Source organism: Pseudochaenichthys georgianus, chromosome 10 (genome assembly GCF_902827115.2).
Source record: "Pseudochaenichthys georgianus chromosome 10, fPseGeo1.2, whole genome shotgun sequence".
Taxonomy (NCBI): Eukaryota; Metazoa; Chordata; class Actinopteri; order Perciformes; family Channichthyidae; genus Pseudochaenichthys; species Pseudochaenichthys georgianus.
The window spans coordinates 24905153-24932125 of NC_047512.1; the positions used below are offsets into that span (position 1 = coordinate 24905153).

The following is a 26973-nucleotide window of genomic DNA, read 5'->3' on the forward strand; positions in this document are numbered from 1 at the left end:
GGGAAAGTAATAGTGAAGAGGATATGGGTTAAGGGGGTGAATCAAAAGGAACAAGCTGGTTCCTATTGCTGGTGATGTGTTACATCAACACAAATATGTGGATCAGACAGTCGTTCCCGAGCTGAAGGGCAGCGAAGAAAGGGCAGATATAAACCTGGAGGAGCTCTCCAAAACAATGCTCTCCGTGGTGTTATCTAACACACTCCACTCTCTTTTGTCTTTCCACAGACGCTGCAAAGACACTATACTTCTCGCTGTGCTGCAGCCCCATCAGGTAGTATACTGGGACACTCACTCTCTTTCATGTTCCTCTCCCTTGAGATTTCTCGTACTCTTCATCAGTCTTAATACTTTCCCTGTTGCTCTGAATCACACAAACACTATTGGTGTTATGTTCCAACTGTAAGAAACCCTAAGAAGCAAATTACAGGAACGTCTTTTCTAGGAAACGCTTTCAGAATAGCTCCATAACAGCTACACAAGGTGTATGTGCAGCCAGAAACAGAAAGAGAGTATTTATTTACTAACTGAAATGGATATTTTTAGAAGATGATAAAACAATATTAATATCCAAATAAAGTCAAATACAATTTTGTATTTAGTTACCTATATTTATTTTGTATTCATATGAGTTTTGCAGCAGTTCCTATCTATCTGTTGTCAATGACATCTTAATTGTGCTCGGACCAACAAGCACTGCAATGAAAAAGTACTCAAACTTTTAGAGGTTGAGTTTCATGTAGTAGGTTGTCGCATTGCCGCAGCATTAGCCGACACACGTCTCTTTAGCGCTGTCAGTCACAGGGGCTTTTCTCTCATTTACGTCTCTTCTTTCAAGCTGTTTCAATAGTTCCTCTCTCTCTGTTTATCCTCAGTCACCTAAGTCTGCCTTCATAAGTGCAGCCAAAAAGGCCCGCCTGCGAACCAACCCGCCTAAAGTGCGCTTTTCAGAGCAAGTGTCCATCAGCGACCCAGACTCAGTAAGTTCAGCTACTCGTGTCTCCCTGTGACATGTGCATGCAATCTCATGCTGTTGCCCTGTCCCTCTACTGTATCTCCCACTGTGCATTGCTTTTGTTTGATCAGCAAAAGCCTCCAGTACCCTCTCTCCATCCTCTCCTGTGTGTGTCTGTGTGAGCCTTTGGTCCAGTGGTTTGGTTTCGAATAAATTGCTCCGCTGACTGATTTGAATTCTCACAGGAAGACCCTGTTCCTCTTTTTTAAAGGCATTTGAAATGTTTTACAGTTGGTGTCCACTCTTACCTAAACGCACAGGGCAGAGCTATAAGGATTCCAATTGACTTAAATGACGTATCAACAAGCTGAATACATCTCTTTTGTTACTTGGGTTTCACTTTATCCCAATGTGTGATGAAGACATAAAGGAATAAATATGTATGAAGCAAGACACTGTACACATCGATTACTGGAGGGCGAGGGAATAGGCTACTGTAATTTACATGTTGGCATAGGGGAAACTTTTTTACTTTTTTCTTACCACATATTTCTTTTCAGTTCCTCTAATAACATCAAAAAGATGTTCAAATGCATTTTGCCAAAAGCAGAAAAATATTGAGTGGTATGAAAATACTGAAGTGCCAACCCCTTCAGCACAGAGCTGTCACCTGTTCCCTGGTTCTTTTATTTGGTTGTTTTAATGACCATTTATTGGGCAGCTCTTTATAAAATAATTTTTCATCACTGTGTTATGTTTGCCTCAAATACAAAAAAATGCAGGCAGTAGGGGGACAAAGTAATATAGTGTTTGTCCTAAGTGAGACAACAATAATTACACAGTCTATGATGACTGAGTTAAGCATGGGGGGAGAGGAGGTACTAATGTAAATAAAATGGGAGCAACAAGATGAAAAGAACGACAATCAATAAAGAATAAGAACTTGAAAGGCAGGTTATTTCATCATTTTATTTTCCATTTACCTGAACTTAATGGAGGAAGGGGAAAAACGGATTGCTCATCACATGGACTAGCAGGTTCCTGATAACCTTTAGATAGGTAGACAGTTCTAGATTGCTATTCATTACAGCTGTGTTTGCCATCCACTCTAGCCTGGCAGCACCAGTAGTCGACACCACGTGAAACCCAGAGATTGCTTAATCACACCTAAATGAAGACTTTATTTAAAGCATGAGGTGTTGCCACAAACCAGCAAAGGCCAACAGCTGTATTAAGTGGTATAGCAACACTGTAGGAGAGCTGCCTGGTGCCTGTTTGCCTCTTATAATTGTCAAATCTGATTGGTTGTAGCTTGAGAACAGACCACAGGGAACTGTGGATGAAGCGATAGGAGGAAGCTGCTTGGATTGGCAAAAATGATCAGGTGTTTGAGCCACCACGGCTCAACGCATGGCAAGACATTTAGAGGCTGCTATTGATCACTTGAAGACTTATCAGTGTTCAACAGCTAGCGTGGTGTTTATTGGGAAAAGGGAAGAGGGGAAGAGATGAGGCCATGGCATGGGGCTGGGATTTGATTCTCTTAACACGTTCCCTGTATGTTACAAATTGGCTGCAGCTCACCCTCACAATAAGAACATAGGTAGAGGCCTGTCAAAGAACGTGATAGACCTGTGTGTGCCGTGTCGTCATTGGTTCACCCTCGCTTTAATTCTGTAGTATAGAGAAAGATCTGTTCACTTCCAATCTGCACAAAAGAACAGCTTGTGTAGCCTTCTGAATACTTAAGTTCTCCAAAAACAGACTGCCGGGCATCTGCTGTGGACACAGCTCTCCATTTCAACACAGTGCATTTTCTGAGATATATTGTTGCAATGAATCCACATCCCTTTACTTTCATAAGTAATGTCTTCCCTTCTGTTCTTACAAATCCAACCATCACATAAAAAAAACTAAAACAAAAAAATATAGGGAGTGATTTTATTTTGGCCTGAAATCATGGATGATTTCATCTGGGCTTTATCCTTGCGATGTCACATTACAACCCTGAGGCCGATCGTATTACATTAGGATACCTTCCTTCCCTCTGATCACAACTGTGTTCCTTTCAAACTACATAATAGAAACTGAGTAATGTTCTTAAAAAGCCCTCAGCAAGATTAAAAAATCGGGAGAGAATGACCGTCACATCCCATTTTAGCGAGAATGAACTGAACTGCATATCATAACTTTTCTTCCAACAATTTGAGTAAAAGCAGTAACCTTGCATCGAGCCTCTCCTCTTATGCCTCCCCTCACAAAACTCTGTTATGCGTGCTTTCTATCGCAGCATTCAATTTGCCCTGCGAATTGATAGACTGGAGAAATTGAATAAGCTCTTCTTTGATCCTGATACAATGCATGGGGGTGGGCATCCTAAGGCACAGTTTTGCTCTTTCTCACGTGTTCAAAAGATCAGTTGAAGTATGTCCCCTCATCTCTTCTTTGTTCCTTCACAATCAAAAAAAAAAAAGTATTTATTTTTAGTATCTATTTGTTATCTTGTTGTTGCCTCAATAGCGAAAGGCCTATTGTGTTTGTATTGTAAGTAATATTCCTTGTCCTCACTTGTACCATCTATTTTTTAACTACAAAAGCTGATTTCTTCCTCCCTCTTTTCCAGACAATGCTCAAGGACGACTCCTTGCTACTCATACCAAATGTGTTGAAGGTGTTCTTGGAGAATGGACAGATTAAGTCCTTTACATTTGATAGCCGAACCACTGTTAGGGTATGTATTCACTACAGATTTGCACACATGGAAAATACATAGTACTTCAACTGCCCAGCACCAAATGGCCAAGTTAGAGACAAGCTGGTGAACCGGTGGAGCATTTAGAAGCAGCTACATTTCTCAGGACCAAATCAGAGCTAGAAGTAAAGTGTTTTTTCTGACAATCAAATAAAAAGGTGATAATATGTTAAAGAGCCTGTGACACCATCCCAACAACTGTTGTGCAATGAAATATTGGGCTACTAGTAATCTCGAACCGTCAGTTTAAAAAAGAAAAAGCGATACCGTTTCGTTAAATATCAATAATTTCGAACATTGCGGGGAAATTCCTTCACTCATTTTGAAGTTTTGGGGGAAGCCGGAAGTGACGTCAATGCGGGAACGCTTCGAGAGCCAAACACGGACAAAGTGTGTTGTGTCATGCTAGAAATGGTGAATTACTGAGTTTAGGCACGTTGATAACGTTTTAATGAAGTTGACTACATTATATTCATATTCGTCAGTGCTTTCATGTCAATTCGGCGACATAAACATAAATGATCGTGGTGAAGATGATGATTACATGAGGATTAAAAATCGGGGGTGAGAGCTGCTGAATTTCCTCCCGTCGGATGTGATATAAAAACAAATCGATTATTTTTGTGGTTATAAACTCAAGTGGATGAAACTACATTTATTAGTGCTTTCATGTCAATTCGGCGAACATATGATACATTAAATCATGAGTGAGGATGATGATTAAAAATCGTTTGTTTGAGCCGGTCTGCATTTACTGATGAGAAAACAAACCGATGCTTTTTGTAGTTGTAGTACACCAACGTGGATTAAATGTGTGGTTTTTTACCACAATGTTGGGGAAATTAATGGATAAAATGCACGGATTATTATTATTATTCCCACTCCGATCGGGACACTAGGTCCACCGTTTCCCCGCAGCGAGGCTCCCCCCGTTGACAGTTTACGTGGGCTGGGTGCAGTGGCGGACTGGCCATCGGGACGAATCCCGATGGGCCGGTACCGAAGTGGGCCGGTCGGATAAGTAACTAGCACATCCCCCATAGGCGGCGCGTGAGGCTCAGGTTTGAGAAGGCTAAATAACTTCTTTTACCTGACGCTGCCCGCCTCCGGCGTCTATAGAAAAGAGATGAACTCAGTGTGCGGAGTTTAAATCTCTCAAGTCATATTACAGGATAAAGGAAATACAGTTTAAACTGCCGTATGCAGAGAAGACGCCGACGTGTCGCACTTATCATTCATATTACATCATCAATCAGATCATCGATCATATAATATCATAATATATCATATATTTCCTTATCTGAGTCAGCTTCTCCAGCCTCATCTGGCCGTGCAACACTCACAGTGTCACAGACTGTATGCAGAAGTATTATTTAACACATTATGTTGACGAAACACTCGAGACAAATGTAATTAAAGTCAGATCCACTCGTGTCTTAGACGTGAACGCGCTCTCAGCAGGAGAGAGAAACCCTGGCTTGATTTACCGAGTTGATAACCAGCGTCGTAGGACCGCTTAGCGAGATCTCGTTTGTTAGTTTGTTTGTTACTCAAACATATCCAGGGTCTGTTGAACTGGCTTCGTAGTACAGGGCACAGGTGGCTAGCAGCGCTAATGTCAAAGACACAGACATTATACATTATATTTGTATTTTACATCCCCCGCTCCCCCCGTTGACAATTTACTAGCGGTACCGAAGTGGGCCGGTCGAGAGTCCCGGGATGATTTGTAGTCCCATTCCACCACTGGCTACATGACCATATGATCGCCCATATTGACGCACCTCATTCCTAAACTTCTAACAGATACAACATAAACCGATCCTTCAGCCTCATATGAGCTCTCAGACACGTTCAACATTAACCTGTCATCGCTGTCTGAGCGTGCTGCTGTGTGCACCATCGTGCGTTTACATCTGACTGTATATATATAAAGGTTTACATGCAGACGCTGGGATCCTGAACGGTGCAGCTGGAGCGCTGTGCCCGCAATGACGTCACCCATCATTTGGCGGGACTTGAAAAATCCGCGAGAAGATCCAGAAAATTGTCAACATTGAAGGCAGATTAATGGTTATCAAAGTACAAATATCCAAAATCAGTTCAGTAACGGTTTTCAAGGGGACAATATGTACTCAAATTGATGGGTTTGGATGATGGGGGAAAACCGTGTCACAGGCTCTTTAAGGTTACAGCCTAACTTGCTGCGCCCAGATGGCAAAAACAATTACTGTATATTTAAAATGAAGCCTCATATTATAAATAAACAAAAATTAGCATACTGGTGTACATTTTTGGTTTCTTTTCCATGATATATTATGGAATTGCTTTTGAAATAATATAATCATTAATTAAAAACATCACTTGGAGTAATTACCATTAAAAACCAAAGCCCATGTGATTTCTCCATATCACCAACGTCTGGGACACGATAATGATAAATAGCTCAAGACAAATATCAAAATTATATTTTGAATTGTTCTGACAAGAAAAGAAAAAAAAGAGCTTTCATTTTGAGAAACTTCACCGTAATGAATTCAGTCAGACGGAGGTCATTTCTGTCTCTATGTCAGCCTCTAAGATGAGTGTGACAGACTCATTATACAGACTCTATTAGATTTCAGAAATCTCTCCAGTGCTCATGGGGGCAAAGTAACAGGAAAAACAGGAGAAATAAAGCAGCACTTTAAAGTAGAGATGGAGGAAGCTAAGTGGGGGCCTAATTAAATGGAATTTCAGTAGTCAAGTTAATTAGACTGAGTGTCAACTAAAGAAGCTTTCATGCACTATTTTCAGGCTACAATCTATAGCATTCTGTGACCTTCCCAGGCGTCTTTTAATGCAAACGACACAGGTCAATACTGTTAAAACTGCATATTCGGAGACAGCTGTAGTTTAGCTCACATAAAAAAAGGCCAATTCAATTGATTGGGAGCAAACCAAATGATTACATATTTTTCAGCTCTTAATGAGCATCCACACTGAGACTCAAACCCAAACTACAAAACATATCCCTACATTAGAGTCTTATTTTATATCCATCCCTCTAATGGCAAATAAAGGATGAAACGTCAGGCCTGGATAAGAATGTGACGAACTGTGAATTTCCCTTCAGACAATGTTCTCTGCCTGCACAAGAGCAAACGTTTGCCCGTAACACTCCCGTTGTGCAGACATGGTTTTCTTAAATAGGATGCAGAGTAAATTATAACTCTGGAAACTCTTCATACAGTGGCATAACATGACAAATCTGATATAATAGGAAAGAGCCAAAACAGATCTCAATTTGACCCACGACTGTACACAAACACTGGTGAATTCACGGCAAAACTAACCCCCATATTTACAACAACAACAAAAACCTTGTTGTCATAGAATGTAATCTTACCGTGGAAATGTGAATCATTCTCCATGTCTCTTCTTGCAGGATGTGATCTCCTCCCTGCAGGACCGCCTCTCTCTGCGCTACATCGAGCACTTTGCCTTGGTGCTGGAGGCCGGTGGTCTTGACCAGAATCAGAGGTTGCATCTGCTGCAGGACAACCAGCCTCTGACACATGTAAGACACACAACACAGGGAAATTAGAGCAAAATATGTGTGAATCAAATCAAATCTGTGATTGTCAAATGAACCTTTTGAAAGCAGTAACCACAAACCGATGCTATTATAAATACAAAAATATATATGTTTATAAAAATGTTGTAAGGGCTCAATTCTCATTTCATTTAATTTCAAACCTTTATTTAACCAGATTGGTCCCATTGAGATCATAGATCTCTTTTTCAAGGGAGACCTGCAGCATATAGGTTCCACATGAAACATAAAACAATAAAGGACATTATACATTATATTTACAGGATACATAGTTATAGACATTTACAAGTGCCCATTGTATCAGCAAGCATTTCATTTAGCCTAGCTTTAAAAACATGCAGAGGAATGAGATTGCTCAGTTTCAATTCTTGCTGAAGATTGTTCCAAGCAAGTGGAGCTGCGCACATAAAAGCTGTCTTACCTAAGACAGTCCTTGCTCTTGGCACATCTAATAAGACTACATCATGTGATCTCAGACAATAGCGGCTTGCAACTCTCTGTGTTATCAGAGAGCAGATATAATAGTGATGGTAAACCTGCCTTGGTATACAGTGTACAGTGATGTATAAGCGCTTTACAATTTGTGACAAATCTCAGAGCACTGTGATACGCAGCATCCAATTTGCTCAGGTAATTGGCAGGTGCATTCATATACAACAAATCACCATAGTCCAGCACAGGTAAAAAGGTCACAGAGCCTTTTCCTGGCTTCAAATGAGAAACAGGACTTGTTTCTGAAAAAGAACCCTAGCCTAACCCTCAGTTTTTTAAGCAGGTTATTGACATGAAGTTTAAAAGAGAGACAATCATCAAGCTAGATACCAAGGTATTTGTAACAGGCAACAACTTCAAGTTTTGTTCCTTGCGTCGTTACAATATCTAAAACAGGCTCTGGTGTCTTTTTAGCTTTAGAAAAGAGCATTACCTTGGTTTTATCCACATTTAAAAGAAGCTTTAATTCAGAGAACTGAGTCTGAATAGTGTTAAAAACAGCCTGTAATTTAACAACAGCCTCTTTAATGGAGAGACCTGCACAGTATATCACAGTATCATCCGCATAAAAATGTAAAGTAGCTTCATCCACATTTTCACCTAAACTGTTGATGTAGATGGAGAATAAAAGTGGTCCTAAAACAGAACCTTGTGGTACACCATTAGAAATATTTAACCACTCAGAAGACAGTCCATCAAAATGAACACATTGGGACCTTTCAGAGAGGTAGTTCACAAACCACCCCACTGCATGGCTGGATATGCCAATACTGAGTAGCCTCTGCTTTAAAATGCGATGATCAACGGTGTCAAACGCTTTGGAAAGGTCAATAAACAGAGCTGCACAACTTTGCTTATTATCTAAAATACTAGTAATGTCATTTACCACTTTCATTGTCGCAGTGATGGTGCTGTGTTTCTTTCTGAATCCTGACTGATGTTTAGACAGGATGTCATTTATACATAAAAACTCCTTTACTTGTTCACTCACAAGTCGTTCGAGCACCTTAGCCAGAACTGACAATTTAGAGATTGGCCTATAGTTATTTAAAATAGTTGCCTCCCCTCCTTTCAGTAAAGGCAAGACATAAGCAGACTTCCATACTTTTGGAATTGTATTTGTGCTGAGGGAGAGGTTAAAAAGAGAAGTAAGAGGTGGAGCAATAAAATCTGCGGCTATCTTTAAAAAGAAAGGTTCTAAGTTGTCCGGGCCAGCCGGTTTCCTAGGATCTAACTTGGATAATGCTTCATGAACAATACCAATAGTTAAAGGAGTAAAACTGAAAGGGTTTTCCAGACCACATTGTTCAGAGTCAAGGATTGGAGCGTTCACAGAAGCAGAAGTACAGTCAGTGACAGAATCAAACAGAGAGCCACAAGACACAAAATGCTTATTAAAGCAATTTAGCATAGTAGCCCTGTCTGATATAATGCCAGATGCTGTGGTGAGGCACGGAGGTAGCTCATTTGGGATATCACCAGTGGAAATCGATTTTATGGCTTTCCAAAATTTCCTAGGATTATTCATGTTTTCTGTGGTAACTGACAAATAGTACTTTGATTTAGCACTTTTTATTTGAGATGTGAAGCTATTCCTTAGCTGCCTAAAACGTAGCCATTCTACCTCAGAGCCTGATTTCCTAGCCTTAGCCCAAGCATTATTTCTCTCATGAAGTAGACTGGACAGCTTAGCAGAAAACTATAGGTTACTTACGTAACCCCAGGTATCAGAGTAACATGAAGTGAGATGTAGGGGTGCAACAACTAATCGACTTAATCGATTAAAATCGATTACCAAATTAGTTGCCAACTAATTCAGTCGTCGATTCGTTGGTGACGTCATCACGTGTGTTTTACGTCGCGTTAAGCTCTAACTTTATTGGTCTTTGTATCGGTACTGGAGACATTTAAAAAATATATGTCATGTATTATTGCTACAAAGACATTATATCGCAGTCTTAGTGTCGCCAACTCGTTTCTAATATGCAAAAAGACAAACAAATGCGTCTATGATGTATTTTCGATCTTTCTCTCCCCCGCCTGCTTGCGAGGGGGCGGGGCAGTTTACACACACGCAGCTGCAACATGCAGCAACACACACACGTGGGAGATGGCGGAGAGAACGCGCTCCGAGGTGGTTAAACTTTACCCGTCTCGATGTGGAGAATGCTCGTTACCAAAAGTGGAATAAGAGTTTAGCATGTAAGGGCGGTAACATGAGCTATTTGTCTAAACATTTAGCAAAAGTGCTCCACATCCAGACGGAGGAATGCACCGGGTTCGACTGTCTTTCTAGTAGCTCTGTAGCCCCGTCCACGAGTAACGTTTTCACGTCAGGTGTTATGTATGCTAGCAGCAACACACGGAGCTAACTACATTATACAAACATAATGATTAGAGGTAACAGAGTTATTTGCGGACTTTTGGTGACAGAGCCTTCAGTGTGGCATCCCCCACCCTCTGGAACTCTCTCCCCCCCCGAAATCCGCAGCGCCCCAACCCTGGACATTTTCAAAAAAGCCCTCAAAACGCACCTTTTTACCGAGGCTTTCCCCACTGTATAGTTAGTTTAATAGGTTTATTTTTCCGCTACTTCCCCCCCCACCCCCTTAACCTGTCTGCCTTTTTTCCCCTACTCCCCCCCCCCCTACCCGACTTGTAAAGCGACCTTGGGTTTCCTGAAAGGCGCTATAAAAATATTATATATTATTATTTAGTTTGTTAAAGTTTCAGCTATTCTGTTTACAGTTCTGTCATCAGATTATTTAATACGATTTGTTAAAACACTGTTGTTTCTTTTGATGTGAAATATTATTTATTTAAATTTGAATAAAAAGCAATGTTAGTTTTGTTCACAATTTAAGTTATTTCAATAATATATGTATTTTGGAATCAAGTATTCATCTTTATTGTCTTCATTGTTAGTTTCCACATGCCTACAACAACCTCAAGCTAAATCTAAAAGTTGATGGCTAAATAAGAGCGTTTGAGAAATTGTGCAAGGCATACAGTAATAGTCCGAATAGTCGATTAATCGTTTCATTAATCGATAGATTAATCGATTATCAAATTAGTCGTTTGTTGCAGCCCTAGTGAGATGTCTCACTATGGGATGCGCCTCATCGCGGAGAAAACAGAAGCATCAATCTCATTACGCCAATCCCGATTGGCTGGTGATCTTGACGTCAACGTCAGGGGAAATCACCCCCTATAAGTAGCTTGCGCCACGACGCATGCGTCATTCAAAATAAGCACCTCTTCTCGCTTCACCATAGCAAGGAGGGCCGTCTGGTGAGACATCTCACTTCATGTTACTCTGAGCACTGGGGTTACGTAAGTAACCTATAGTTCTCATTCATAACACTCCGTTCGATGTCTCACTATGGGAAGTTGTAGCTCCCGTATTGCCAGACAAGCTTATCTCGAAGACCACCGACCAACCGGAATTTAACAGGTGGAGTCCCGACTCAACAAGGTGCCCAGCACTGCTCGGGCCACGCTTGGAGCGGATACGCCCAGCCTGTAAAAGCAGACAACAGTGAGCGGCGAAGACCCGCTTGCCGCTGCACAGATGTCTTGGATGGGAGACATCCTGGACAGAGCCCAGGATGCAGCCAGACCCTGATTTGAAAGAGCTCGCGGACCCGAAGGTGCCTGCAAACTCTGACTCGTAAGGGTCTCAAAGCAATAGCCTCCACACGACAGTGGGAGAGCCGTTGCTTAGTAACCGGCTTGCCCCCCTTTAAGGGTTAGCCCAGGACACCAGGAGTTGGTCATTATGACAAACACCCCTGGTCTGTCCATACAGGTGCGTAAGCACAAACTGGACACAGCAAATCCCGCTGCTGTTCCCCGTAGGGACCCAGCGGCTGAGGAAATGTCTCAATATCCATTGGGTACATGTACAGACAGTGTCTGAAAACATTACTGGCTCGCCTGGAGGAAGCCAGGGTCAGTAACAGCACTATGTTAGAGAGACCTGGTGTAGGAATCTCTCGCACTCTGAATAGTGTTAACACCCTATGAGGGAGTCTCACTATATTCAGGTTGTACCACTCACGGGCCAGGCCCATAAGGCCAAGCGCTCTGGGTGTGGGTGAAAAATCTTACCCCCCGCCTGGGACAGTATGCCCCTGTGTAGTGGGAGCTGCCATGGCTGCCCGCACAGCAGCTGATAAATCTCCGCCAGCCAGTACATAGCTGGCCAGTGCGGAGCTATCAGAATAAGTGTGTGGCGTTGTTCCCTCACTCTTGCCAGAGTTTGGGGAATCAGAGCCAAGGGTGGGAACGCGTACAGAAGGCCCGAAGGCCAAACGTGTGCGAGTGCGTCCACGCCTATCGGTGCGTTTAGGTCGCGCATCGAAAAGAACAGCTGACACTGAGCATTTTCTCTTGATGCGAACAGATCCACCGTGGCTCTGCCATAACGCACCCACAGCTGGCTCACAATCCTTGGATGTAGAGTCCAGTCTGCATATAGTGGTGCACTTCTGGACAGCAGATCTGCCCCGAGGTTCGACACACCCGGTACGTGCGTCGCTCTCAGGGAGAGGAGACGCCCACTGCTCCATAGGATCAGTTTGCGTGCCAGCATGTGTAACTGGAGAGAACGCAAACCCCCTTGGCGGATTATATACGATATTGTCGTCGTATTGTCTGTCCTCACGAGGACATGGTGTCCTCTGAGAAAAGGCAGGAAGTGCTTTAGGGTGAGGCACACCGCTAAAAGCTCCAGGTAATTTATGTGTGCCCGCTGGAGGTCTCTGCTCCAGAGACCCCTCACCGGGCGGCCTTCATAAATACCTCCCCAACCTGTCAGACATGCGTCTGTGGTGACCACCCTTCGTGAAAGGACAGCACCCATAGGCACGCCCCGTACTAGAAAAGTCGGGTGCAGCCAGTGGCGCAGTGCCGTTACGCATTTCACAGTAACCATTACCCTCCGCGCGGGGTTTAGTTTTAAGGCGGCTACCCAGCGCTGAAACTCCCTCATGTGTAAGCGTCCTAGTCGTACGACCAGGATGGCTGACGCCATGAGCCCCATCAACCGCAGGCATGTTCTGAAGAGAACATGTTTGCGACGCTGGAATAAAGCGAGACAAGCTCTGAAAGCTTTCACTCTTTCCGCTGACAGGCGAGCTGAAAAGGGTACCGAGTTCAGGTGTAACCCCAGGAAGAGTGCAGTCTGCGCGGGGCACAACATGCTCTTCTCTGTGTTTATTATGAACCCCAGGTTGAGCAGGTGCTTTACGAGGACACTTGTCTGTGTAATAGCCTCGTGCTCCGACTGTGCGAGAAGCAGCCAGTCGTCCAGGTAGGTCGCCAAGCGAATACCCTGTTGTCTTAACGGGGCTATCGCGGCTTCCGTACATCGTACAAACACTCTTGGACTGAGAGACAGGCCGAAGGGAAGTACTCTGTATTCGTAACAGATCCCCTGAAATGCGAATCTCAGATATTTCCTGTGTGGGTAATATACTGGGACGTGGAAATACGCATCTTTCAGGTCGACTAATGTAAACCAATCATCTTGTCGCACGAGACGCAGCAGAGATGTGTGAGTGAGCATTCTGAATTTATATCTTTTTTAGATATCTGTTCAGAACCCTCAAATCCAGTATTGGCCGGATTCCGTTCCCTCCTCGTTTGGGGACGAGGAAGTACTTGGAATAAAAACCACTCTGACTCTGCTCGGCAGGTACAACAGATATAGCTCTCTTTTCTAGAAGTGAGAGGATCTCTCTCTCTAGAATATGGGCTGACTCTCCTCGGGCTTGTGAATACAAAATGCCCGAGAAACGAGGGGGGGTGACAGCGAATTGGAGTCTGTAACCCCGTGTTACTGTCTTGAAAACCCAAGCAGATGTTGTGAGCATCTTCCACCGTGTGCTCCTTAGAGCCAGCGGAGATGTCACATCTCTTGCCCTCTGAGACACTGTTTGTTGTGTCATGGGGACCTCTAGTGTCTGAACACGGTGGTACCCCATTTCAACAGTCCCCACCGTTACTGCGCACGCACGTGGCGGTGGCTTCACGGACCCGTCAATAATCCGTCCTTTGAGAGATGCCGTAGCTGCTCTCGAAAGGGAAAGGATTGACGGGCCGTTATTTACAGCTCTAGCCGGCACTGCGTGCGCACGTGGCGGTAGTGCCCTTAAAGCCCCAACCGGCACTGCGCATGCGCGTGGCGGTGGTGCCTTCACAGACCCGTTTATTATCCGCCTTTTGAGAGAGGCCGTAGCTGCTCTCAGAAGGGGATTTATGGTTAACGGACTGTTTATTGTTTTTCTTTTCATTTTTTTGAGCTGCGCCCTTGGCCCGAGGCCTGGATGCGTCAGCGAAAAATGGTTTATTCAAACAATAATGATGTGACATGTGTTTTGTGCGGACTTGAGGATGGCGTTGAGGCATCTCTCGAGGCAGCGGGAACACAATTCGAGCCGGAGAAGGAACTTCCAGCTCTGTCACAGAGGGGAGAAGGAGGGGCTGTCATGCCGCTCGCTTCTTCCTCCTTGATTGCTGGCCGAAATTCTGGGTTGGCTGCGCCTGGGCTGCAGCCGGGACCGGAGAATTTCTAGACCAACTCGCCCTCGTCTCCTGCCTGGGCTGGGGACTCGGGGCGGGCTGCGACCTCTGCTGATCTGGTACTCTAGATCCAGCAGGGTTCGGAGCAGCTTGGGCGAAGGGTCGCTGTTGCGGAGGCAGCGGCTGGACCCTTCGAGAGAGACAGAGGTGGAGGGCCTCGTCTTCCTTCTTTTTCGACTCGCACCTCCTCTGCATGGAAGCGAGAGCGGAGACGAAAATTCCCTCGGGAACGATGGGCATATCCAGCACATCTTCTTTTTCCTGGTCCGGGAGGTTGGTGAGGTTGAGCCATCTAGCTCTTTCCTGCACCACCATGATCCCCATCACTTTGCCCGTGGCCTGGACGGCGCAGCGTTGGACACGGAGACAAATGTCTGTGACCGCGGCTATCTCGTCCAGAGTGGCCGGTCCAGAATCGCTCGACAGATCCTCACAGAGCTCCGTCATGGTTGACTGGAATCGGTCTGTTTTTGCTGGCAGTGTGGGGTTCCTGCTCGGTGACGGGCCCATCCTCGGTAGGAGGTGGGCTGCCACCAGCGGTTCCATAGGCGGTATGTGGAGCAGGCCGAGCCTCTCCATACCGTCACAGTCAAGGGAGGAGGCACCCTGGATTGGGGCCTTGTTGCTAAAGGGCCGGTCTCTCCACGAGACCGACACCTCATCCAACATCTCCGGGAAGACCGGGAGGAGTTGCCTCTTTGTCCTCGTTGTTTGGAAAAACAGTTTTCCCTCGTAACGGGACCTGGAGGTCTCCTTGGCCACTTCGGGCCATGGGATGTCTAGTCTGGCCGCAGCACGTTGACACACGGCTTGTAGGTCCATACTGAGACAGGGCGAAGCTGGTGTGCTATCGCCCGAGAGAGCAGCCTTCGCTCCAGGCTTTGCAGCCTGAGCTGGTGACATGAAGACGTCGTCTTCTTGCTCGTCCGAATCAGACAGGAGGAACTCAGAGGCATCCTCTTCGTCCTCCATGTAATTTAATTCCAGGACATCCTCCGCGGGTGAAACCATGGTGAGGTCCAGTCGGGAGCCCCAGCTTGGTATAGCGTGGGGTCCCGTTCCCGCGTCCTTTGCCGCCACCGGGACCCGGCCTGATATGGCGCGGGAAACCGGTTCCGCGGCTGCCGCGGTTGATGAGCCCCAGGCCGTGAAGGCGAGGGACTCAGTCTCTGCGGCGGACGCCCCCGTGTCTTGGTTGCCAGCCGGCCAACCAGTGGACATGAGGGGATCCTGTCCCGACAGGCTAGCTTGTCGTGCTAACCGTCGGCGAAGGCTCTTTATGGTGAGGTGGGCACAATGCCCGCACGAGCCGGGGTTGTCGATAGCCTCCTGGGCGTGTTCCAGCCCGAGGCAGGACGAGCAGACCTGGTGTGAGTCTGTGCCTGCTATCTTCAACCCGCAGTCGCAGAACCGAGCCTTCGAGTCCCTGACTCCTCTGGTGTGAGGGAGAGAGGCGTCCATGGAGAGGACCCGCTCTTAACAGGTATGTCGAAAAAAAGTGTCCCAAACTGTCCTTTATCCGGAGAAAAAAGGTAGTGTGGGTCCTTTCCTCTCAAAGAATATTACCTGGTGTGGCAATATTCTTTAAATCCTTTTATCCTCCGGGGAAGAAAAAAGAATAAAAAACGTCCTCGCTACCGTGATGTCGGCAGTGAGGGAAAAAAGCACAAGCTAGCAACTGGTGTGTTGCTAACTTGCAAGTCAAAATCTTACCTTAAGAATTCGGCGAGGTTGACTATGGTACTTCTTCTGAGAGAGAATAGGGTAGCCGGCTAACGCCCGTCGACCGAAAATTAGCTTTGGGTTCAGTCTGTGGACTGTTAAGCTAGCCCGGCTACCGTTCGAGATGTGCTCTGAAGCGAGAAGAGGTGTTTGAATGACGCATGCGTCGTGGCGCAGGCTACTTATAGGGGGTGATTTCCCCTGACGTTGACGTCAAGATCACCAGCCAATCGGGATTGGCGTAATGAGATTGATGCTTCTGTTTGCTCCGCGATGAGGCGCATCCCATAGTGAGACATCGAACGGAGTGTTATGAATGAGAACCAGGGATTGTTTCGTCCCTTCACTCTAAATGTACGCAGAGGTGCATGTCTATCTATAATTTTCATAAAACCAAGATAAAAATAAGACCATTTCATTTCATTTCAAACCTTTATTTATACCATGCAGTTTCTACATCAGCACACAGATCGATTTTACCCCAATCAAAATCAAACAGATCATGTAAAAAACCCTGCTCCACAAAGTGTTTTTTGTCTCTCTTTGTGATGATACGTGGTTTAACCTTTTGGACCTTAGTGTCCCTAATTGTGGCTACAACACAGTGGTCACTCACATCATTAGCAAATACTCCCACAGATGAGTATTTATGTGGAACATTTGTTAAAATTAGATCAGTTAAGGAGGATTTATTTGGGGACTTAATATTTGGGCGAGTAGGACGGTCTATAATCTGGGTAAAATTCAAAGAGGTACACAGGTTTTTAAAATCCTCTGACACAGAAGTTAACCAGTCCCAATTAAAATCACCAAGCAGCACTATTTCCTTGTAGGAAAGTTGTGATAACAGTTTTGCCAAAGACGATAAAGAGTCCTTGACAGCCGAAGGGGCCCTGTAGCAGCCCACCACCATGAGCTGTTGACCCTTTGTTACCTCAATATTCACGGCTAAAAATTCTAGCTGTTTACTAACAGATTTGGAAACCATATTAGTTACACAAAACTTATTTTTCACATACATGGCAACGCCACCACCTCTTTTAGGCCGGTCAGTACGATATACACTGTAACCATTTATGTAAATGTCAGAGGCCAAAATTGATTTATCTAGCCACGTTTCTGATAAGACAATGACATCAGCATCAGTCGAACTCGCCCAAATACGGACAAAATCTAATTTAGGTAACAGACTATGCACATTTAAATGTATTAAACCTAGCCCAGATCTAGATATAAAATCAGCAGGAGTAGCTATTTGACTAATACTGCTAGGTGGACCTGGATTTGGCTGTACATTTCCTGATGGTAACAACAATAAAAATACCAAGCACCTTTTCCTCTTAATCAACACACATACATTGTCAGCTGTTCTAGAGTCACCAGCAAACTTCGCGAAAGTGAGATTAGAGTTTAACAAACAATTCTGAAGGACCATCGTGGCAGGCATGTGAGAAAGACAAACATTTTCCGAAATGAATGTCCGCGACAGTGCAACCAGCAATTGTTTGTGCAACTGCAACACCTCCAAAACTGTACAGGGGATGTCCACTGCGGGCGGCAGAACATACCCGAATCCAGTAGATTTTTCAGGACGACTAGCGATCTTCTCCTTGTCCAGCACAGCCAAGAAAAGGCACAGCAGAAACACGACACCCGCCATTCTCCCAGTCCAGCACAACAGTATCCACGCTGTTCCCGGAGCAAGGTGGAACCAGGCCTCAGCTACAGCAGCACAGCTGATCCTCCAGCAGAACGTCTTAGCGTCTTCAGCGTGTGGTGTGGCTCTACTGCCCCTCTATTGGTCGGATTAACAAGCGGTCATGAGTTTGCTTGCTGAAAGTGTGATTCTGGATGCAAATCACATTTCATGTTGTATCGTTTGTTATAGCTCATTCGTTTTTTGTAGTTATATTTTGATATTAATAAATGCAGGCTGCCCTGTTCACCTCTACTCATTCGTATTCCTTCAGGTGGTGCATAGAACATACTTCCAAGGGATGAAGTGTCTGTTCCGCATCTGCTTCTTCCCCAAGGACCCTGCAGACCTCCTGAGGAGAGATCCCACTGCATTTGAGTACCTCTATATTCAGGTAAATCACTGGATTACGTGTGGATTTTAAAGGTCGTCATTCAATCTTATGACACTGTGTGAGAGCTGTCTTTTTGAAGCGCAACGGCTCTGCCTGATTTTACAGATACAAAATGTAGGGCAATAGACACAATGCCCTTTTGTAAAGCTATACAAGAAATGCTTTCACAATATCTTAAAAATCCTACAATCTTTGAACTCATGAGCTTTACCAGTCATTAACAAATAATGCTTTGAATTAGATAACTGTTCCATTTTGCGATCAACTGTGTACAAAACAGCATTTCAACCTGCCCTAACAGAGTCGAAATGACGTCATCAAGGAGCGCTTCGGCATGGACTGGAAATCTGACATCACGTTACGATTGGCTGCCCTCCATATCTACATCACTGTGTCCTCCGCGCGGCCCAATCAGAAGATCTCTCTCAAGCATGTCGAGTAAGTCCACAAAATCAATTAGGCTTCAAATGAATTTATGAGGAATCACAGACAAAAAGGTGATATATAGCATTTATATCATTATGTGAACCATATATTGTCCACAATGAAGTTTGTTCATTCAATAATGTCTCAATGATGAATAATTAATCCCAATAGAGAAGAAAAAAACTCAAATAGCTCAAGGATCGTTTTCCCCGGGTCGTTATGAGAGCAACAAATCCATTGCTTTGTGAAATTACAAATCTCCGTCTATTTGCTCATGTATTCTTCAAAACCTCAACCTGGCTGGTAATTAGTTCCTGCCATCACAGCAACTGAAGCAGAACAGATCCACTGTGTCTGTAATAGATTGAAGGTGGCTATGTCAAGCAAGGAGCCGAAGAGGATGTAAGCTTGGCTCACTGTGTCTTCCCACGGGACGATTAAACCCTTTGTCTCCTGAGTTGCGACATGTTCCCCGGACTATGACTAACTACTCCGGTGTTGTTTTTCTTTTGTGAGTATACTCATCCCTCTTTCCCTTTGCTCATGACAGGAAAGAGTGGGGACTCGAGCCTTTCCTGCCCCTTACTTTGCTTCCAACGGTCAAAGAGAAAAATGTGTGCAAGAGCCTGTCTCAGTTACTAAAGACCTATCAGCATCCTCCACCGTCAGGCAACAAGGTTTGTTCATAACAAGTTCCTGAAATATGTAGGCAATGTTTTTGTGGAGTCTTTACTGCCTTTGGTCATAATGCCTTTTTACAAGCATTGCACATTTGTACCCTTTAAATACCATTAAGATTTTAATGAAAACGATTTGTAATGTATTTAATTGCATGCTTGATAAGTAGTAATGTTTATTAGGGTAGCAAGGCACTCATCGTTATAGAGGAAACTGTTGCATAAGACTTTTGATCCACATGTGTGGCTCAACAGTGCCCCCAGGAGGACTTTGGAAGAGCTGGAGGATCATTTCTATTTCAAAGATGAGCATTTCTTGTTTATCATTCTGTTGACAGGTCCCTCCTCTCCAAGGAAAGCTGCAGTACATCCGTGTGCTCAACGACCTCCCGCCTTTTGGTGGAATACTGTTCAACACTGTTGGACTGGTAATACATGCCTTTGTGCACAGGAATACACATGTATCTCTTCTACTAAATTCTCTGCATCACTAATTATCCTTGTGCCTTTGAAACTGTACATGTTGTTCAACAAAGAGCTTGTTTAATAAATGCACTTGTGTAACACTTTAGGAATTGTGCTAACATTACATCTATAAAGCATTATGTGATATTTCCAATATACTGCAATAAATAAAGGCAATTAATAGTAAACCCCTTGTATTCTTCGACAGGATGAGAAACAATCAGCAACATCACTACTGGTGGGTCCTCGACATGGCATTAGTCATGTTATTGACCTGAAAAACAACCTAACGACAGTTCTGACTGAGTTTAGTAGGGTTGCCAAGGTCCAGCTCTACCGAGAGAACCAGGGAGTGGCTCGTGTGGAGGTGACAATCCATGAGGCCAAGGTATTACAACACAGTCTCTAAATACTCACACTACATTACATCTGACAATGACAAGACACAACACTTTGTAGCATTGAAAATGTGTAATTGGCTTACCTTAAAATGCTAAAAAGAGTTGAATACATTCAATTTGTATCAAGTAATTACAAAATGAACAGGCAATGCTCATGCCTGTTCCCTAAATAGTCTCCTAATTCCCCTCCCTACCACCCCCTGCAGCCCCTGGTCCTACTCATGGAATGGCCTGAAGCCAGTAACTTTGCATGCCTGATCTCTGGCTACTTCAAGCTGTTTGTAGACCCTAAACGGACCATCTACTTCAGGACTCCTGGTCAGTCTCAGCTGACCAAAGCAGGTATGTCTGAAGGCTTTTTTGACTAGTAGGGGGTCATTTTGATCACAGGCTCTGATTGGGCAATATTCATCGCATGTGAAAGAATTTACAAAAAAAATACATGAAAATGTTTTAATGAAACAATCATCACCCATTTAGAGTTGTATACGTAACTATCTGTCAGCCTCATACTGCATGTATGGCAATATTTGGTATCTTAATTGTATGTTCAGTCTACATGGACATTGAACTGCTTTGTCACTGGCTGAGATCATTAGTAACCAGGTTATCCTGGAACTACCATCCCATGGTGCCCTCTGATGCCTCTCATCTCATCTCAGTCTTGATTCATTGGAATGGGAAACTTCATATAATTGTTTCCCAAGTTATAAACACATTATAAATGTTATGTTATGTTATTTAGTTTTTTTAACTGCATTCTTACATTTTTCAAGGATATTTTTTTCTCATTGGACAATCAGGGTTGTGCAAAAAAGTGCAACTATAATCCCATTGTGCTAGTATACCATTTCTTTTTTAGTAGTGTCAACATAAACATATCTTCTGCCATCTGCTGTCTCAACGTGTAGTCCACATAAGGAAGGATCATCATACCATCACATTCCACCAGAATCAAACCCTCCAACCTAAAAAAACGTCAACTTTCAACATCCATCTCTGCGATATCACCATGTGACCACCAGCTGTCGCATCTGCTTTCCCATCTGGATCTTCTCTATCCCCACTACTTTTTAACACCTCAAACTTTCCACTGCTCTGACAATTCTATCCTCAGATTACAGAAGCTCCCACCATGCTCACCCACGTTCTGTGGCTACCAGCCTGCCAAGTGGAGGGCGGCGAGGGGATGAGAGGGAAAGCTCACACAGGGAGCCTGGGTCTTCAAGGGCCCTACTTCCGGCCGAGCCTCAGCATCTAGGCCTGTGTCATGTCCACCTTCGAGAACATCAACAATTTCAAGAGCTCCAAATACATGCCGAAGCTGAACTGGACATAAATGAAAACTTTATTTCCCATGAGCCTCCTGGGCGGCCTCGCACCAAGTCAGACCCAACCCAGCAGAGTACAGAGGAAATATCAGGGGTTTTACAGAGCCCAGTAGGGGAGAATGCAGGATTCAGAATACGATCCCAAACAATGAGTCAATCCCAGAAAGCCTCACGATACTTCTGTGACTCCTGCAAAGCCAGGCATAAGGCAGAGGGTCTGTCGCCAGCAGTGAACAGCAGCGGGAGCTCGGGGAAACACTGCTCCAGTGCGTGTGCCTCCAGAGATGGAGGTGCTGTTGACCTTATCCACTTACCACCTCCAGGGAATGAAGAGGAGGATGAGGCTGAATGCGTTGGAGAGAAACTTCAACAACCACCACCTGCTATTGCTGCCCCACCACCTGGCTTCAGGGACAACAGTTCAGATGAGGATGACCAAAGGAGAGGGAGGAGGGCTCGAGCCAGTGCCGGCCCAGGGGTCGCCTCTGGAAAGCCCGCACAAACCAAGGAAGATGTGCCTGTGACATTAATTGATAATGTGGCCACAAGAACAGTCCGAGATCATGCCCAGGAGCTTGATGATGCTCTAGTGTCCACCTTACAGGCCCTAGAGGCTTTGGCAGCCTCTGAGGACTTCCCCCATCATCCTCAACAGCCCACACAGACTGCAGGTCAACAGCCTCAGTCATGCCTTGTTTTTTTATTATATTATGGAGAAATATTGCAGTACTTCATCTTTTATTATCTTGTGAAATGGCAGGAACATACTGTAGTCTGGTTACAATGCAATACAAGTAGTACAACTAGAAGAGGTAAAAGGTTCAAGACAACTTCCTACTGTACAGGATGTTTGACCAAACTAAAATAATATTAAAATGATAATGAATGTTATTTAATAAGAAATCAACAACAATATATGAGAGTTACAGAATTGTGAGCGTCTTAAAGACATTGCAAGTCCATGTTTGCAAAACACTAACCCCTTTTGTCAATCCAAAAAATGATTATTCATTCTGGCAATTTGCTAGTCTTATTACTCAAGCACCCACACACATATGCATGAAAGAACTGCAGTTCTTTTAGGTTGGGTGAGGTGCATCGCATAGTTCAGTCTGGAAGGGCATAATAAATCTGACCCTGAATGATTCATTTCCAGAACAGATTAAAACTATTCCAAAATGAGTTTTGGTCTCTTGTGATTAGGATGAATCCATTCAACTGCACATTTCTGGTTTGATAACTAATTGACTACAGTGAAATAATATTAAAGCATATTACTATTTTTGAGTTATTATTAGTCATTTGTTGTTTCTTGATTATCCTAACTTTATACTGTGATGCCTTCCTCTACAGGGCTGATTGTCTTAGCTGCCATCACACCTGAGTCATCATTGGACTCGGGACATGAGACCAACTCATCTGAATTGACAGATGTTTCTGAGATGATGACGGCTATGAAGCAGAACCAGAACCAGGCCTACCTGCTCGCTCACCATATCAACAAAGAACGTATCCTCTGCCGCCGTGACTTTCCCCTGGCTATCCCTGGCTGCACTGCAAAGACCATAGGAACTGGGGCCTTCTCTGTGGCTCAGATCCGTGCTGGCTGTCCACCCAAGCAAGTAATCCTCAGCAAGACAGTTCCCTTTAAAGTCAGTACCAGTAAAGACTCTGCCGTACTCAGTGTAATGACAGAGCAGGGAGGCAACCAAGAGACTCAGACTGAACAGAAAGCAGAAAAGAAAGAAAGCTCTGAGTCCACCAAAGCAAACACCCCTGATTGCCCTTCTAAGTCGCCTGAAGAACTTAAAGTCTCAAGTTCTTCCCTGACAGCTCAAGTCAGTAAAGATCAGAAGTTATCAAATTCTTCTGGGGAGACACTGAGCCAAAAGCTTTCTGAGGGTATAAGGGTGAAGACGACAGCATCTCTTAGTACAGACCCTAGCAACAAAGCCTTACCTACCCTCTTACCCGTGGACAGAACTGCCTCTGCAAAGATTTCTCCCAATAATATGTGCCAAGATGCCAAGACTGCCTCTATTGAGACCATGAAGCCTTCAAGCTCTACAGAACTGTTGACAGTTGACGACCTTTTCTGCACATGCCCAATGCAACAAGAGCCTGGGCCTCAACTAAGACTAAAAGACCCACAGGTTCAGAAGATTGTGGTGTTTCAATCCTCCTCCCCCACAGATGATGAGCGTCTTCGGGCCAAAGGCCTTCAGCTTGCTCACAGCAAAGAAAATTCAGTGAGAGTAGGAGCAGATGCTAGTTTGGCAAAACCAAGTCCTCAAATTCAAACCAAGTACTCCCCTCGTTTGCCTGTTAAGACAGAGAAAAAAGAGGCGATTGAAAGTAAGACTGAGGGTGCCCAGGGCAAATCCCACCCTGAGTCACAGAAATGCCCCATCAAATCCTTACCTATTTTAGATGATCTAACAACACCTAGCCCATTTGTGGATAAGGTCTCTACTCTCCCAGCCAGAGAGTCAAAGAAGCATAGCAGTGGTAAGGGAAAGTCCCAACGCAGTGCCCCTTTCTTGAGCTTCAAGAACCTTCTTTCAGCTACGTTCCCAGCAAGAATGCGGCGAGAAACAGATGAGCGAAGGGCTCAGTTGCAGAAAGTCCGCCAGTATGAGCTAGAGTTCTTAGAAGAGCTGCTGAAACCCAAGTCATCCCAGGGAGAGTTTTTTCCCCAGGGATCCTCGCCTGTGCCCTCAGGCACTCCTTGTGCCTGCCAGCTCCGCACCAGCCCTGTCCTAAAAGCACCAGGAATCTCCAGGGAGCAGCGACGCAGCTGTGACTGTAAGCGAATGTGTAGGGGCATGCGACTACCTGATACACCAGTTGGATCCACGACTGAGACGCAACACAGAGGCAGAGAAAGACCTATTTCGAGAACCCCTCCGGCCGTCTCCAAAGTACCTCATACCCAAGGTGCTCTAAGGAGACCTCAGACCTTAGAGATAAAGACCACACGAATACGCTCTACCAGCCTTGAGTCAAGAGAGCCAAGAGGAGAGCAGGGTTCCTGCTTGCCCACTTGTACATCTCAAACAGATTGCATAGGAGCTCCACAATATAAGAAGCTCCAGAGGCGATATAGCATTGGAGAGCTGGATAACAGCACTAACACACCTGTGTATGCTGAGGTGAGGCCAAAAGCCAAGAGTCTAGAGAAGGAGATGGAAAGAGTGAGAGCCACAGGACTCAGGCTCCCTACCCCAGTAGAGCCAGTCCACACTCAGTCTCACCAGTCAGAGGGGAAGGGGACAAAGGGTGTGTTTTTCATTCAGGGCGAAGAGCTACTGCGTGAAAGTAAAGAAGGGACTAGCGAGGTGCTGCTGACCATGCCCAGTGAAGACAGTGATGACAAGGATAAATGCTGCTCATTTTGTTTCTGCTACAGAAAGTGTGAAGCAGCAGATGAAAGCAGTGAGAAGGATGAGCTCTCATACTCCATACCCCTTCAGGTCCTTCCCGGCATGGAGCGGGACTCTCGTACCTTTCCTGTAGTAAGCAAAACGCTCCAGGTTCTTAATGCAGAGGACTGCAGTGCGGAAGAAGAAGAGGTGGAGGAGGAGGAGGAAGAAGAGGAAGAGCTACATAACCAAGAGATTGACCTGAGAGCCTGTGTTACACTGGAAGGGAGCCTGGCACGGGTACAGGCTCTACAAGGGGAGAGTTTCTGCTTGCCTGATGGTTTCCTTAATGCCCAGTTGGATGCTAATGAATTGCTTGCTATTCTGCGTCAGTGTGGTAACAGCCCACAGGCTGAGGGAGAGGCTCGTCTTCAGCCCTCACAGATTGCAGAGTACAAACAGGAGCTGGCCGTGCGCTTCAAAGAGTTCAGAGCATCTTGTCGACGAGTGGCGAGTGTTGAAAAAAGTCCAACACGTATGCTTGCTGTTGTCACCGCCAGCTTTCAAGTGTTATGTGAACTTACTCAGACCTTCATCAAATTGGTCAGAGGAGTTCGTTCAGAAACCCAAAGGCTACAGCTGTTAAGAAAAGTTGAGGAAGTAGCTATCAACTACACTTTACTTTTGCGTGCAGCAGAAGAATCAATGGGACACTCAAGCAGCTTGCCAACAAAGACAGTGAGCACTCCAGTTTCCTCCAACACCAATAACATGAGCTCACTCGCTCGACCCATCAAAACTCTACCTGCCCAGTAGGAATACACCTGGCAGGAATGTCATCAAAACAGTCCAGAATGTGGGTGGCTCCTCTATCCAAATTCATTATTTGTTTATTGTTTACATTTTTTACAAGACATGCAATGACTCATCCTCAGTAAAAAATTGCAATGCAGCTGTTCCATCCCATGTTTATAGGCCCTGAGGTAGCCTCATGGATCTTTTTTTGAGATATAAAAAAAACACAAAAACTAATGCACAACGGAATAAGAACCCTATAACAGACTGGGTGATACAGGGCTAATCACCTCATATCAATATTCACAAAAAAAGATATGTCATTATAGTATAATATTTTATATGTAATGTATATTTGAGTTGTGTCTTCTTAGCAAACAATATAAAGTTTTGTGAAGAAAAAAGTGAAGAATATATTTGCAATGTATTGAATTAAGAGAACTATACAAATTATATTCAATCATCAAAAAAATATATGTATCCTCTGGACAGAAAATACGTCAGAGATCTCGTCAAGTAGCGACTTCTGTAAATGTCATAGTCCAAAGCGTTGGTTGGTTAGATGGTGATGTGTTTGTTTGTTAAATTCTCTAACTGTTGTAATGCAAAATGGAGATCTCTGTTGGCTATGTTGACAATGTCTGGCGTAGTGATACAAGAGTCCAAATGTAAGTGACAGTGTTGGAAAATGCAAAAAGCTGAAAGACAAGTATGACATTTAAAACTACATTGACTGGCAGAGGCCCATTCTCTCACTATGACAGTGCAGGTATCAAACACACCTGCTCAGGGCAGACAATGTAGCAGAGACCGAGTCACAGTCTTATCCACCATACAGAAATGAGTGCTGTTACCTCACTCTGCTTTAGAGAAGGAATACCCACACTGTATTTAATAACGCACAGTGTATTTTACACCATCACTGATCGATAGCTCACTTGCATTTCACTTGTCCTGAATCACAGATTAATCTACAACCATCCACTTGCAAGTGAGTAAGCTTATCACTAGAATTTTGCACAACCTCTGAAATTAGCTATGAGTGAAAATGTATCTTTTAATGTTGGATTAAGTGTTTTTTATTCACTCTGCTGCATAAAATCTCAGTCAGTTTTACATAATTCACCTCACCTCAAAGCTTGTTTGAAAACATCCTTTGTTTTTATTCAGGTTTTCAGATACAGTATAAACAAATTTGCTTTCTATGTGCTGTTATACATTGTGCAATCTAGAAAATATATAAGAAACACACAAAGTAGTTTTCTATGTATTTTAATAAAACTAACACATCTGTTTCCTGTTTGAAATCTTCTTTGTGTCTCATC

At 44.4% G+C, this 26973-nt stretch overlaps 1 protein-coding gene and 1 long non-coding RNA gene across 2 annotated transcripts in view; one reads left to right on the top strand and one right to left on the bottom strand.

Moving 5' to 3' along the window:
- The window catches only part of LOC139434696 (uncharacterized), a 102204-nt gene that overhangs the window by 70727 nt on the left and 4504 nt on the right, over positions 1-26973 (bottom strand). Inside the window, exon 3 of the long non-coding RNA XR_011644015.1 lies at positions 7096-7257. This is a non-coding gene — a long non-coding RNA (uncharacterized lncRNA). The remainder of the gene's footprint in view (positions 1-7095; positions 7258-26973) is intronic.
- Positions 229-26972, top strand: frmpd3 (FERM and PDZ domain containing 3). Its single transcript, XM_034093235.2, has 12 exons — positions 229-274; positions 876-980; positions 3579-3686; positions 7135-7266; positions 18072-18191; positions 18493-18629; positions 19168-19294; positions 19633-19722; positions 19968-20147; positions 20367-20502; positions 21278-22162; positions 22845-26972. Exons 3-12 carry the CDS (start codon positions 3582-3584, stop codon positions 25667-25669), a joined length of 4737 nt encoding a protein of 1578 aa, XP_033949126.2. The 5' UTR covers positions 229-274; positions 876-980; positions 3579-3581; the 3' UTR covers positions 25670-26972.

Coding starts and splice junctions, on each gene's coding strand:
- frmpd3 (XM_034093235.2), top strand. CDS start 3,582: ATGCTCAAGGACGACTCCTTGCTACTCATACCAAATGTGTTGAAGGTG. Junction 19,295..19,632: donor CTCCACCGTCAGGCAACAAG/GTTTGTTCATAA, acceptor TTCTGTTGACAG/GTCCCTCCTCTCCAAGGAAA. Junction 20,503..21,277: donor GTCTCAGCTGACCAAAGCAG/GTATGTCTGAAG, acceptor TTCTATCCTCAG/ATTACAGAAGCTCCCACCAT.